The sequence below is a fragment of the Lolium perenne genome, chromosome 1, assembly GCF_019359855.2.
Source record: "Lolium perenne isolate Kyuss_39 chromosome 1, Kyuss_2.0, whole genome shotgun sequence".
In the NCBI taxonomy this organism is placed as follows: Eukaryota; Viridiplantae; Streptophyta; class Magnoliopsida; order Poales; family Poaceae; genus Lolium; species Lolium perenne.
The window spans coordinates 178853668-178868235 of record NC_067244.2 but is presented as its reverse complement, the minus strand read 5'-3'; the positions used below and the strand labels follow the sequence as shown (position 1 = coordinate 178868235).

The following is a 14568-nucleotide window of genomic DNA, read 5'->3' as shown; positions in this document are numbered from 1 at the left end:
TTGTCTTACATTTTTTCTTCTTGAAGTTGGTAGACTATGAGACCTTGTTTTTTCCATCAAACGTTCCTTTGCCCTCAAACTTTCTCTTGAATTTGTGGAATTTGATGTTTTTTTGTACCATATTTGCACTAGTTACTCCCTCAAAACTTTGAGCACGTGTGTCTTTTGATCATGCATTTTCTTTCACATGAAGAGTCCTAATGAGATAGAACTCTTGTCTCTTATGTTTCATAAAGATATCAAAATTTCTCCACGAGGGATTAAGCTTGGCACTAATGCAACAAACTTTTCCTATAACACGCACTTGAACCGTTAAAGTTCTTTGACGACGTTCGAGACCCAAAACTTTTCCCCAAGCGTACCCCACGCGTCCTTGCCACTATCAAATGTCGTCATATACGAGTAAATAATGTTGTCTCCAAGAACACCGAAAATAGCAACCTTAAACATGGTATTAGCTTTTTGAAAAGCTTCCTACTATCTAGGAGAAAACACTCCTTTAGGTTTGACAAGAGTGTTGCTATAGCAGTTCATAATCTCAAACCAAAGAACTGCTCATGTGCATCATCTCTTATTATGCATACCATCAAAAAGAGGTGGCCTCGTAGCTGCGGCAAGGCCACTTGGATTTATTTGGCTATAATCAGGTTTTTTGGATTGTGAAATATATAAGAAAATTATTTATGAATTAATCTAAAAACAAAGTTGATAAAGAATAATTATACATAGAGTAATTAAACTAATCATTCAAACTAAGAGAATGCATGAATATATTGCATCTAAACAAGATAAATTATCTAGCGCGATTGCAAAGACCACGATTCAACATGCATGGAAATGAGCTTAGCTGGGCTCAATTCACGAAACACGAGTGCGGTTTGTGGCAAGGAGAGGCGAGCGACAAAGGAGGAGTGCGCGTCAACTCCTTATCTTCTCAATCACTTAGTAGTGTCAGAGAAGCTCGTCTTATAAGTTACTCCAACTTTCATTTAGCAATGTGGAAACTATGCCATTCATATATATGCCATATGAGAATTTTAGAATTTAAATTGGCGTAAGGGCTAAGGCCCCAGTGGCAAAATTCCAACATATAGACTTGTTAATCTACCCACGTTGTATTGATGTGAACCACGCCAGTAGTTTAATCATCGATCGGTTTTAGTCTTTTAGCAGCTAGCCCCTCAGTTCAATGCGTGTGGAATAACAACCGAACTTAATCTGAGTTTGGACTTTTGGAATAACCAAAGTATGCCCATGCCCCGCCACAAACTCGGTCTCGAGCCGGGCATCCTAGGCTGGGCCATTCATTGGTCAAGCACTATCTGCAGCCCCCATTTGGGCGCCCCTCATTTCCATTTCAGCTCGCACGGCACCTATCCCATCCATTAGTTCTCTCATCTCGTCCCCTCTTCCATATACTCAGCACTCGCTCCGGTCGCGCCCTTCGTTTCTGTACCGAAATGGCCAATCAAAGCTTCATGGACCCGGAGACAGCGATCGAGTAGCGAACTCCGTAGATCGCCCGGCTACTTACAGCAGCTGCATATAACCATATAGGGACGCAAGCTCGAGCCCACTCCATTCAGACATTGTTCCACTACGTGCGTGTGGGAGATCGAAGACCCACAGCTAGCTCGGGATGGGTTCGCTCGCAGCGGCGAGGACGCTCTCCTTTCTTCTTCTTCTTCTTCTCGTGGTGCAGCTCGCGGCGGCGGGCAGGCCGCCGCCGGCGCCCCGGCGGATCCTGGTGGACACGGACGTGGACACCGACGACCTCTTCGCCATCCTCTACCTCCTCAAGCAGGACCGCTCGGAGTTCGACCTAGAGGTACCATACCACTGCTACTTCCTAGTCTTGTCTATCCTACCTTCTTGGCTTGCATTCCTTGGAGTTGGAATAGTGTAGACCAACGGCAATGGCGTTACGTCTTGAACTCTGCTGCCAAGCTAGCTAGCTAGCTCCATTTTCTTTCTTCTGGAAAAGGAGAGCACGCACGCGCGGTGCAAGAGAGTACGTTTTTCTTCGCCTCCGCCTCGTCGTTCTCGAGCTCGTGCTTTCGTTTCGTGGATTATTTTGCAGTCTCGTCTGTCTCCATCGGCGGAAGGGGCGCTTTCGTCCTCGGTGCGATGATTTGGACGGCAATAGCTAGTATACGTTGGTGCGGGAATAAAATTGTGCGTGCTTTTTGTTCCGGAGTTGAACCGGGGTTCAGATGCCGTTTCTGTTTGTGCGAGGAGTACGTGGAAAATGGGGTGATTCCTATTGTACTTCGATCGAGTCCTGGATGGCTTTGCCGGAGGAAGAACGCAAGATAGTTTACGCCGTCCGTAGATTTCCCTATTCCCTCTCTCTCTAGCATCCATGTAGTACTGGCGCATTTTTTTTAAATAATACACTTTTTTTTGTTTATTTCAGAAATAATACTCGGTTTTGAGATATTTCAGAAATAATACACCGTCGGGTTCGTTGAACCCGAAATTTAAAACTCGGGGTAGAGGAACCCGAAATTTCAAAATCGGGGTAGAGGAACCTGACTTATTCTTTTGGCGGGAGGAAAAAGAAAAGAAAAGGAAAAAGAAAAGGAAAAGAAAGAATCGGGTTTTAGAAACCCGATATTAGTGAATCGGGTTAGGCGACCCCGAGATTCCCACATATTTCGGGTTACTCTACCCCGATTTTTGAAATTTCGGGTTCCTCTACCCTAATTCTGAAATTTCGGGTTCCTCTACCCCAATTCCTTCTTTTTCGCGCGGAAACAGGATTAGTCGGGTTCCTCTACCCCGATTTTTGAAATTTCGGGTTCCTCTACCCCGAGTTTCAAATTTCGGGTTTCCTGAACCCGACAGTGTATTATTTCTGAAATATCTCAAAACCGAGTATTATTTCTGAAATAAACAAAAAAATGTGTATTATTTAAAAAAAATTCGCGTAGTACTGGTTAGAGAATGGAATTCAACAGATTTTTTCTTGCGAAACTGCATAGGTGTGAATACAACTTTGGAGGGTTAGACAGCCCTCCAAGCAATTCAATTGAAGATATTTTTTATGTGTACGACGAGAGCAAGCGTTGGCACTCGAACTCAGAATCTTTGATAGGGAGGTATTAGCACCTACCAACCATCCGGGGTAAGCCTCGGTTCACCATCCGTGTTACCACAAAAGCAATACTCGATCGGGTCTATAAGGGTTAACGTAGTTTTTTTTTTAAAATTTAACTAAGTTTTGTTACGAAAACATGAAATATAGTATGTCACAAAAACTCAAAAAGTATACATTTATATGAATCTAATGATGTACGAAACTTTTATGACATATACTCCCTCCATTCCATGAAATATGTCTGAAATTTATCAAAATCTAGATATACGTACCTAGATGCTATTTAGTATCTAGATATACCCAAACTTAGATAAATATCAAACAAATTTCAAAGTTTTATGGAGGAAGTACCTTATATTTTATTAGTATTTTTACTTAAAATTTTATAACTGTATATAACCTTTATAAACTGATACGGAAGGAGTAGTTGATGGCCATCCCCGTTTCCAAGTTTGAAAAACGAGCGATAGATACGGCGCCTACGTCAGTCCATTTGATTAGAATAGGTTTGTTTGACAGGTTATTATGCTGCAATATGGGCACAGAACATTGTTGTTCTCATGTTCATGATTACGTGTCATGTCACCATATTCTCCATCGGCCCATGCGGAGAGCTTATCCTCACTTATTCCCTGTATTTTAATCCCATCCACTATTGTTACGGTTTGAACATTACTTTCGGTGGAAAGAAAAGAACATGCGTGGTTCCTCGAATTGAAAACGGGGATCGAGTGACGTCGGCGGCCGGCGATAGGAGAAACGAAAACGAGTATTTTAAGCAGGCCATGCACGACGACAATCCATGTGTACTCGTCGCGTCGGACGCTACCTGGGGAGGGCCTACCGCATTGGTTGTGTCCGCGCAGTCTGGCGATCACGTTTAGGGCATCTCCAGCGGCGCGACGAAAACACACGCTAAGCGACCGTTTGAGTCCGCGGGGATTGGAAATACGTCTGACACCACCTACAGGCTACAGCGGGGTGACGCAAAGTGACCGGGCCATCCACGGAGACGCAAACCTGGCCCAAATATGCGCCAGGTTAATTTGCGTCTCCGCGGACGCTCGGCGGTCGCGCCAAGCGTCCGCTCGCTTCCCCACGGGCCCTCATGGCAGCGACCAAGGTTCGATCGGCCTCGAATTCACAACACGCGCCGGTGTGGCAACCGCGGCGATCAACCGCCGCAATGGAGCGCCGAACCGCCGCGGAAGAGCAACCGCCGGCCTCTTTGTTATACGCGCCGCCGTTAATCCCCGCACATTATAACTCCCGCGTCTACGGGAATTCAAGTTCAACCGCCTCATTCTTCTTCCTCTTCTTCTTCTTCTCTAACACCGGCACGCCATGAGCGACTACACGCTGTCGTCCGACTCGGAGAGCGAGGGCAAGTCGCCCGGATTTCTGCATTGGTGGGAATCTCCTGCGACGTCAAGCGATCCGGGCTCCACGCCCAGCGACCCTGCCTCCACGCCGAGTGAGGAGGAGGAGGACGGAGGCGGCAATGGCAGCGAAGGCCAGGAGGAGGACGGAGGTGGCGCTGCCAGCGACGCCGAGGACGAGGAGGAGGGCCAGGAGGAGGAGGAGGACTCCGACACCAAGTTCGCCCGGTTGGAGGCGCAGGAGGCGGCGGACGACAAGGCGGCAGCAATGAAGGAGTCCAGGGCACTGGCGCGGGCGGCGCGTCGTCGTCCGTTCACCGACGACGACGATGAAGATGCCATTTCTTCCAGTTTCAACTCCTCGACGGGCGCGTCGTCCTCCAGTTCCGACGAGGAGGTGACAAGCAAGAGGCGCATGAGTTTCGACGACGAGGCAGGGCCTTCTAACAAGAAGGCCAAAAAATAGTTTTAGTTTATATGTTTTTAAATTTGTTCTTCTTTGTATGTTAAATATGTTAAATATGTTTGAATCTAGTCGATTGAAGTATCCGATTAATTGTTTAGGCTATAATCTATTCGATTGGACCAACATGACATCATTGAGTACTACTTTTTCGGCGTTTAAACTTGATCATTCAACAAAATTGAAAAGAAGTAGCACAAAAAAAAAAAACACTTGCATGTCCAAAATGCGTCGGACCGCTGGAGGTAGCCCCCGATGCAAACGGACATTTCGCCCCTCGCAGTTATTTTGGCATCCGTCAGGCGACGCAAACGGACGCTAGCGGACAATTTGGGCGTTTGAATGCGTCGCGCCGCTGGAGATGCTCTTAATCTGTGTTTTAGCCACGTCACGGTGTCTACGTGGTCCTTTTGGACACGGGGAGACAGAGCAATCACGCGTCAGACTGCTGCCCTGCAGTGTCCGGCGAATCGGTGGATCTTGTTGAAAACAATCAGTAGATTGCGTCTTTGAAATGTTTCAAAATAAAACTACAGTAAGAAACTGCAACACGAGAAACAACTTGTGTTTACCATGTCACGCACTCCCTGGCTAAATTTTAGCCTAACTCGTGAAACAAAAGGGCCAGAATTGTTTCAAATCGGTGCCCTGTTTTCAGTTGGGCCCATTAGCACAACCTGTGTATTTTTAGACAAATCTGGCCCCTGGCAAAACTATTCCCTCACATGATCTCTCGAATATATACTATTTCGAAATCTAACCCCATCATTTGGCGCCGTCAAGGATAGAACCGAAGTTATGCCTTGTGTTTCTTTTACTACCTTTAGTGTGTATTTTTACTACCTTTAGTGTGTTTTGACATCTAGATAATAATCAAGTTCAGTTTCCGAACATGTAAAAAATTGAATTTCCAAAGCTTACGCAAGATATTATTTCCACACGAAGGAGTTTTGAATAAAATTTCTATTTTAATTCCGCACATCACAATAAGTTTCCAATGAAATTATCTTGGTTTGTAAGATTTAGAATTACTGTATAAGAATCTTTTCTAGTCTACTCTACATGTGGGTTGAAATTAACGAAAATAATTCACTTTGGCCCCATGCTTTTATCCTTGTTTCGATGGTAACCACAGTGTTTGATGTGTGTGTTTTTTTGCGACCAGGCAGCATCTTTATAATTTACTACACTATGTATGATGATTGAATATATGAGTATATTATATTCAGCGAAAGGCTCTTTGGCCACTTGAGTACCGGTGATCCCTCTATATTAATTTGTTTAAAAAATCATTTTTAATAAGTGATATGCTACATAAAAATGGTAAAATCTGCTTTTCTAGATTTCAAAATATGATACTTTTTTTGACAACTCAACGGTGGGAGGCAAAAGCCCCCACCTGAAGTCATTTCTCACTCTTTATATCAACGTGAAAACGGCAAGGCTGCTGGAAGGTACACGGAGGTTAAGAAGGAGATACAAAAGGGGTGAGACGAAAAACAAAAACACACACCCGTAGCTGTAGCAGCCACGCATCTACTGAGTATCGCGAGGCGCGACGAGGCAGACGGTGAAGCCAGAGCTCGCAGTGACCCCCCCCCCCCCCCCCCCCCAGCATAGCAACCATGCACCGAGTGCGCATCCGGACATCATCGAAGACCATACGAGTCCTGCTCTTCCATATGATCCAGAGCGGCAGGAGCACCAGCGAATTTTGGACAAGGGGGGGCCGGGGGCGTGAGCTTGGAGCGGGCCGGCGAGCGCAGCGCAGACACCCTCCAGGTCGTCCGCCACGGCTGCGGCAGGGGCTCCTACGACGGCGAACAACGGTGTCAGGCGTGCACATCTGCAAAAGAGGTGGAGCTAGTCTTCGTCTTCACTGCAGAAGGGGCAGCGCGGGGAGGGAAGGCACCCATGCCGATGAAGGAGCACACGCTTCCTGGTGTTCCCATGTCGACCATTCCAGAAGAACATCCGGACTTTCAGTGGAACGAAGTTTACCCAGTTGGTGTCCGTCAAAGGCATGGCCACGCCCAAGGAGTGCATGACACGATACGTGGCCTCCGCGGTTAAACTTGGCCCCTCCTGGGAGCAGGCGCGAGTCTCGCTCCTCGCCCAAGGTAGCATGCCGGAGGGACGCATCTAGGACGGCCAACTACCTTTGCGCCGTGATGGTAAGCCGGTCCTGCAGCGGGAGATCGAGGCGAGCGTGACAGAGGGCGTCGGCGACCGTGAGCGCGGGGGTCGTGCAGTGGGTCAACAGGGCGGGGAGGCAAGAGAACATGGGCCCGGCGGCGTGCCAATTGTCAAACCAGAAGGAGGTGGCCGCACCGTCGCCCACCCTGACGTTGGTGAACCCACGGTAAGTGGCGAACAACCGCTTGAACCCACGCCAGACCGGAGTGTTTGTCGGCAGTGGCGGGCTAGAGATGCCGCCCTCATATGGCACTTTTGACATTTTTGTATAGCTTAAAATACATATTACTTCGTCAGTTCCACAGATACATCTAAATCAGCAATAAAAAATTATGAAACCGAGGGAGTACTATTTAGCTCTTATGTTTTCTTTACGTTTTGTACTTCGTTCGTTCTATGAAGGTTGTCTGCGATTTATTTAAACTTAATTGTATTTAGATACTAAATATCATTTAAATACATCTCAAATTTAAAACTTAAATTTGTTTAAATAATAAATAGCATTTGAATATCTCTGAATTTGATAATCTAAGACAAAGTGAAACGGACTTGCACAGATAATCTCGTCCCACTCTGTTTTCCTCTGTTTGGCTGCTCCCTCTCGCCGCTGTCTAGGGTTCAGTCGTGCAGGTCAGAGAGCTCGCGGGCCGGTAGGGTCGAGCCGTCGAGGGGCCATAGATGATAGACCGATGGTCGGAGTTTTGGGGAACGCGGCGGACCGGCAGTGGTGGCGTTGCAGCGAGAAAGTGCGGCAACTCCCCGTACCGACGGTGGTTAGACTCGGCAGACGCTTCGACGCGGCGGTGAACACCGGCGTCAGGTTGGAGAAGATTGGAATCCGCTGCTCCACAGGCAGGATACGGTCGTGTAGCAGCTCTTGTCAACCTGTGCCGAACCCAATGTCCGACCAGGAGGGCCTGAATGCAAACGGGAGTGCATTCAGCATTCTACATGAATGCTCGGCCTCTCCCGCAGCCATGGGGGAACACCGGCACGCCACCTACACGCCGCTCTTCCGTCGTAAGCTTCTGAGAGGCTACCGGAACTCCGTTGCTCGTGGCGAGGCAGATATGACGCACCCCATTGTGTGTGCTCCGACCGGTGGTAGCCAGCCGGCCACTGCAGTCCTTCGCTTGGCTTGCTGTGGTGGACGGGTGCCGTTCAACCAGGCTGTTACCTAGTCAACACTCCTTCAAGATCTTCAGAGGTATAGTAGGTCTGCCTTAGAAATGGTGGTATCTTATGGGCCCTCGGAAGTTGCTTGATGAAATGCTCGCATGAGTTTCATCTAGTTCAGATTTACTGATACAAATCTTTATGCAACATTATGTTAGTTTGTTCTTCACATTGATACTTTGGACTCCTAATGTCGTTTGTACAACAGGGGTGATTATAGTTGTGATTCCCATTGATATAAGAAATATCTAATGTTATCAGTCCAAATCTGCATAGAAGATACATGTGTGAACAAATTATGAGCTCAACTGAACTTCATTGTGTGTTTTCTTGTTGTAGTATTGTAATCCTGTTGTTCAGAAGTTCATTTGATAGTGTTTGTGACAGGCTATAACTATCAGCACAAACTCATGGACTGATGCTGGCCATGCCGTAAACCAGTTGTATGATCTCCTCTACATGATGGGCCGTGATGACGTTGCAGTGGGAGTAGGAGGGGAGGGTGGTATATCGGATGATGGTAGAATATATCCTGACGTTGGTGGCTATTTCCCAATAATTGACCAGGTGATGTCTCTATCCGGTTCTTCTTGCAAGTTCTGCGCAGCCAAATTCTGCATTGCTATTTTTCAGTCGACTACAGTTATCCAGTAAAATGTTTGCTTGTGATTGAAATTCTCCAGGAAATGTCAACAGTAGGTGGGTGTCGATACCGTCAAGCAATTCCACAGGGATCAGGTGGCCGTTTGGACATCAACGCGAATTATGGAGTTCGGCGGGAAATTCTTCCTCAGGTATAAAAACAAAGATAAAGATCCACCATTCATCGCCTTTATCTCAAAATATGGCTATAGATTAGTTCAAGAAATGTATACTGGAAGGCGGTACATTTCTAAACTTCCTTTTTTTTTTTTGCTTTGAATCAGGGAAACAGAAGATACTCCCCTCTTCAACAACCGACAACTCAACAAGTGATGATTGACACCATATCCGCTGGGCCAACGAATGTCTTCCTCCTTGGAATGCATACAAACTTTGCACTGTTCCTAATGAAGAACCCGCAACTAAATAAAAACGTGAAGCACATTTACATAATGGGTGGCGGCGTGAGATCAAGCAATCCCACTGGCTGCTGCCCCAAGAACGACACATCTTGCGTTCCACGACAATGTGGTGACCATGGCAACATGTTTACAGCTTACACTAAAAATCCATATGCTGAGTTCAACATATTTGGAGACCCTTTTGCCGCGTATCAGGTGATATACACAAGTTGTTTTCAGTAACGAACGTCTTGTATCTTACTATGTTACAATGCCTCTTGAGCTAGCTTTACGCCTTTATTTGGTATGGCAGGTCTTTCATTCTGGTATCCCAATCACTCTCGTGCCACTTGATGCAACCAACACTATACCAATCACAGAGCCCTTCTTCAAGGCATTTGAGGAGCAACAGAGAACTTATGAAGCACAATACTCCTTCAAATCTTTGAAGATTACCCGTGATACTTGGTTTGATGACCAATTCTACACAGTAAGTTCTTACATGTCTTACTATTATTCTTTGCACGCCTGCCTGCATTGTTGGTTTAACTTTGTTCTATTTGCTCTAATTACAGAGTTACTTTATGTGGGATTCTTTTATGTCTGGTGTGGCACTCTCAATAATGCGCAATGGCCAGAAACCGAATGGTGAGAACGATTTTGCTGAGATGGAAGTGATGAACATAACTGTGGTTACATCGAATGAACCGTATGGTGTGCATGATGGATCGAATCCATTCTTTGATGGACACGAAAGTCCAAAATTTAACTTGCTGAAAAATGGTGTGCACAGCGGTCATGTTCAGACAGGACTCAATGATTCATTTTGTGTTTTGAAAGGGAGCATTAAAGGGAAATGCCAGGTATAGTTTAGAATAGAAACACAAATTAATCATTATGTTGTCAGAGACGTCGGATTCATCTTCATATACATATGATAATGGACTGAATATTTCACCAGGATGGATACACCAAAGAGGTGCAAGGTCCCGACTCAGTTGCTGTACTTGTTGCAGTGAAGGCAAAACCTAATAGAAATGTTAAAAGCCCTCTTGACAGAGAGTTTTTTGACAACTTTCTCGAGGTACTTTTTTCTGAAGCACATGCTTACTTTTAATTTGATCCTCTGTTGTTACGAACATGCTTGAGAATGCTATTTTCTAACAATACATTTGTTAGCCCTTTAGATATATGCACAGAAAAATGTGTTAGCTAAGAGCATGTCTAACAGGCCCCGTATAACCCGCCCACCCCGTAAAATTCCGGCGGGATACGGGGCAGGCGCGATTTGGGGCGTCTAGCAGGCCCCGTATTCGGGCCGGCCCGTTTCGGCGGAATACGGGGCCCATGAAATCGGCCCCGTCGCCCCGTACTTATACTGGGCGCAGGTGCGAGTGAGGGGTTAACCCCTCACTCGCAACCCTAGCTCCGCCGTGCGCCGCCGCCTCCGTACTTAGCTCCGGCGAGCAATTCCTCACTCCCCCGCGCCGCATTCCACCCCAGATCCGGCATGGACACCCGCCGCCGCAGTACCGCCTCGCCGGCGAGCGGATCGAAGCGATCCCGCTCGCCGGACAACGTGGAGGATGCGTGGCGGCGCCAATGCAAGAGATCCGCCGCCGGGAGCCGGCGTGCGGGCTGCAGGTACGCCGGCGCCGCGTACGTCCCGCCGAAGCTCGTTGACTTCGCGGCGGGCGGGCGCTGGTACAACGAGGATCCGCCGATGAAGCTGATGAGCGGGCCCAAGTTCGACGAGTGGCGCGCCGACTGGGAGCGCCGCCGCTGGGCGAAGGAGGCTTGGAGCAGCGGGAGCACCAGCGCTGGAGGAGCTCCGCTCGCCGGCGAGGAGGAGGAGGCCCCCGACTTGTTGAAGGCGCTACGACAGTTCCTCAAGGACGACGCCAAGAGGAAGAGGGCGGAGGAGGAAGAGGTGGCGGCGGCCATCGCCGCCGCGAAGGAGGCGGAGTTGCGGGAGGCGGAGGCGGAGGCGGACTCGTACCTAGTCGACCTCCCCGAGTAGGATCGCGCATTCTGGATGTAGAATCGTTGATCCGTATGTATGATCCGTAGTATGATCAATGAAGATGAACTTCCCGGGGTTTTTATTTTTGAAAATACGGGGCGAAATACGGGGTCTGCTAGACGGAATGGCTCTTCCGTTAGCAATTTTTCGATACGGGGCGAAATGCGAGCGTTATACGGGGCAGCGAAATACGGGGCCTGTTAGACATGCTCTAAGAACGACCTACAAATTGTCTTTCATATGTGCATTTTATAAACGTGTGAACAGTGAAATAGTTTGCTCTTGGGGCATGCTCTCAGAGTCATGCCTAGCATGTCTCCAATCAAGACAACTGATAAAATCAAGTCTAAAATTTGTTTCATACATGTCCATGAAAAGCTCTATGATTCTTGGAATTTCAGTCGACGAACTTCAACAATAGCAGAAGGAGAAAAAATCTATTTAATTTTATTAGACAACCCATTATGCAAACTAAGATTGCAGTCGAGCTGTAAGGCCGTAAGGGCTTGTAACACCATTGCAAAACCATGAAAGTGCTTAATGAAAAGGATCAATAGAGATGAACTAATAATCATCAAATAGATGGAAATGAACAATGTCATCAGAAATTTCTGTGCAGTGAACATGTTGTTTGATGCCCTGTTTCTAAGTCAAATATTTCCTTATAACCACATGCAGGTCCTGAATCGTCCAAAACACACTGGCCTCTTCAACTTCACCAGCCAGTTTCATCACTACAAAGAGATTATGTACAAACCTGATTTGAAACATCAGATTAGAGGAAAGCCTGTCATTTTTGACATGGACATGAGTCCAGGAGATTTTGTTGCCCTCCTGTGCCTCCTGAAAGCACCTATCCAGGCAATTGATCTGAGGGTCAGTATTATCTGTGCTAATCTCCCCTTTTGATAAACTTGCAAAATGTCTGCAGAAGAATGCAGTCCTGCTATAAATCTAATAGTCATTTATGTTCTTAAATATGTAGGGGATATTGGTAAGTGGCAATGGCTGGGCAAATCCGGCTACAATAGATATTATCTATGATGTTCTTCATATGATGGGCCGTGATGACATTCCAGTAGGACTTGGAAACATCACTGCACTTGGCGCCCCTGACCTGGGATGTGAGTACGTGAAGGCCATACCACATGGTTCTGGAGGTTCTCTTGACACTGACACCCTTTTTGGACTAGCCCGGGAGTTGCCCAGAAGTCCTAGAAGGTACTAATGCATGGCTTCAACGAAGTAAAATGGTATCTTGCATCTAGATACTTCGGGGTTTTGTGGAATAATATGATTTTACTGACCTTATTCTGTATGCATGAAAATACATTTGGATATTATTACATAGTACATAAAGTCAAGTATCACGGATATGTAGACCATGCGGTACGTAATCTTTTTTTTATCAGGTACACAGCAGAAAATTCAATAAAATATGGTGCTCCAAGGGACACGGCACACCCTGAGCTCAGACAACCATTGGCTTTTGAAGTTTGGCAACAAATTACAGAAGAACTCGAACCAACTGACAAGATAACCATCCTGACCAATGGTCCTCTCACAAATATAGCTAACATAATTCTATCTGACACGAAAGCAGTATCAATAATTGAGGTTAGTTTTCAAACCTTGTGAGATACATTGTTTCATCTCAATGGAAGTTTTTTTTTTTACTAAGAAGTTCAAAATTCAATTCTACACAGGGCATTTATATAGTCGGGAGTCATCTGACTGCCGGGGATGGAGAGGAAGGCAATGTGTTCACTGTTCCATCAAATAAGTTTTCGGAGTTCAATTTCTTTCTTGACCCTCGAGCTGCCAAAGCGGTTGTAGAATCTGGTTCAGACATCACTCTCATTCCTTTGAGAGCTCAGCGCCAGGTGGCTTCTTTCGAAAAAGTCGTAAGATCGCTACATGCTGCTGAGAAGACTCCTGAATCATCATTTGTGTATCAGCTGTTGCTGTCAATGCAGAAACTGCAAAAGAATAACCAAGCATACCATCACATTGTAAGTTTTTTTTCTACATGTTTGATATCCAAATTATCTTAGTGTAGTACTAGTAGTCCACAAGAAAATATAGTAAACCATAAATAGTGTTGGTATACATACATGATACACTCCAAATAAAAGGGTAATAACTTCCATACAAATATTGTCTTGATGATTTTTATTCCATCCATCATCGTCTATACTTCCACAAAGGCATGATCATTGTCTCGTACCATGTGACCATGTCACAGTTCAATATTGACCAATATCAGTGAAAGAAACCCCTATTAAAATATTTCATTTGAACAGTTCATATTCAAGTTGTTGATTTCTATTAGCATAGTTTGTGATTTCTCCTTAATTGTCCTTTTCAACATCGCAGGACATGTTCCTTGGTGAGATTCTTGGTGCTGTGTTCTTGGTTCAGCAATCGCATATAGACCACGCAATCACTGAAAGGGCTATCAGTGTTAGTTCTGGTCACATGGACACGGATGGTCAGACTGTCCTCCACCAGACGAATGGAAAGCTAGTGAAGGTACTAGATCATCTCGATGCGAACGCATACTACACCGAGTTTGCGGAACTGCTCAACACGAAGAAACAATCTGCAGTCATCGGTAGCTTTGAGGAGCAGAAAAGAATGTGGAACAGATGACGCCGATTCTGGTTCTGCAAAATAGCCTAGCGCGTGGAAAGGATTCTATTGTTTTGTCTTCCCTTCCTCCCCTTTTTTGTTGTAATGTCAGCGTCGCAACTTGCAAGAGTTCACTGCAGGAGAAACAGTAAAAAAATAAATTAACCTTGCTGTTTCAAGGCGGTTGTGTGAGACTGAATATTTCCGTTATTTGTCATTCAAATACCTCTTGCTGGTGCGGTCTTCCTGCAAGACCAAGATATATTCGCCGATGATAAAGAGGGAGTTGTGCAAAAAGAATGCACAACAGAGACGGTGGTGGGACTACTTTCCGCTACATAGTACATGGCCTAAGGGCATCTCCAGCGGCACGACGCATTTTAATGTCCGCGAGCGTCCGTTTGCGTCACGCTGCGGACGCAAAAATGACCGTTTTTGTCCGCGCGTCCGTTTGCGTCTGGGGTCTGCTCCAGCGGGGCGTCGCATTTTTTTTTTCTTTTTTCCCTCTTCTCCATTTAAACATAGTTTCAAATATAACATTTTGAAACATGATTTTA

General features: G+C 46.1%; 1 protein-coding gene across 2 annotated transcripts; it reads left to right on the top strand.

Annotated features, from left to right (window-relative positions):
• Positions 1–1362: 1362 nt before the first annotated feature.
• LOC127314280 (nucleoside hydrolase 3) lies at positions 1363–14193 on the top strand. Of its 2 annotated transcripts, none has more exons than XM_051344731.2 (12): positions 1363–1828; positions 8702–8881; positions 8998–9108; positions 9241–9573; positions 9671–9847; positions 9933–10220; positions 10319–10441; positions 12059–12256; positions 12366–12601; positions 12793–12997; positions 13087–13392; positions 13757–14193. In XM_051344731.2, exons 1-12 carry the CDS (start codon positions 1640–1642, stop codon positions 14030–14032), a joined length of 2622 nt encoding a protein of 873 aa, XP_051200691.1. In that variant the 5' UTR covers positions 1363–1639; the 3' UTR covers positions 14033–14193. The 2 variants fall into 2 exon arrangements, with proteins under 2 accessions (XP_051200691.1, XP_051200697.1); XM_051344737.2 differs by lacking the exon at positions 1363–1828 and adding an exon at positions 8155–8345.
• The last annotated feature ends 375 nt before the right edge of the window (positions 14194–14568 follow it).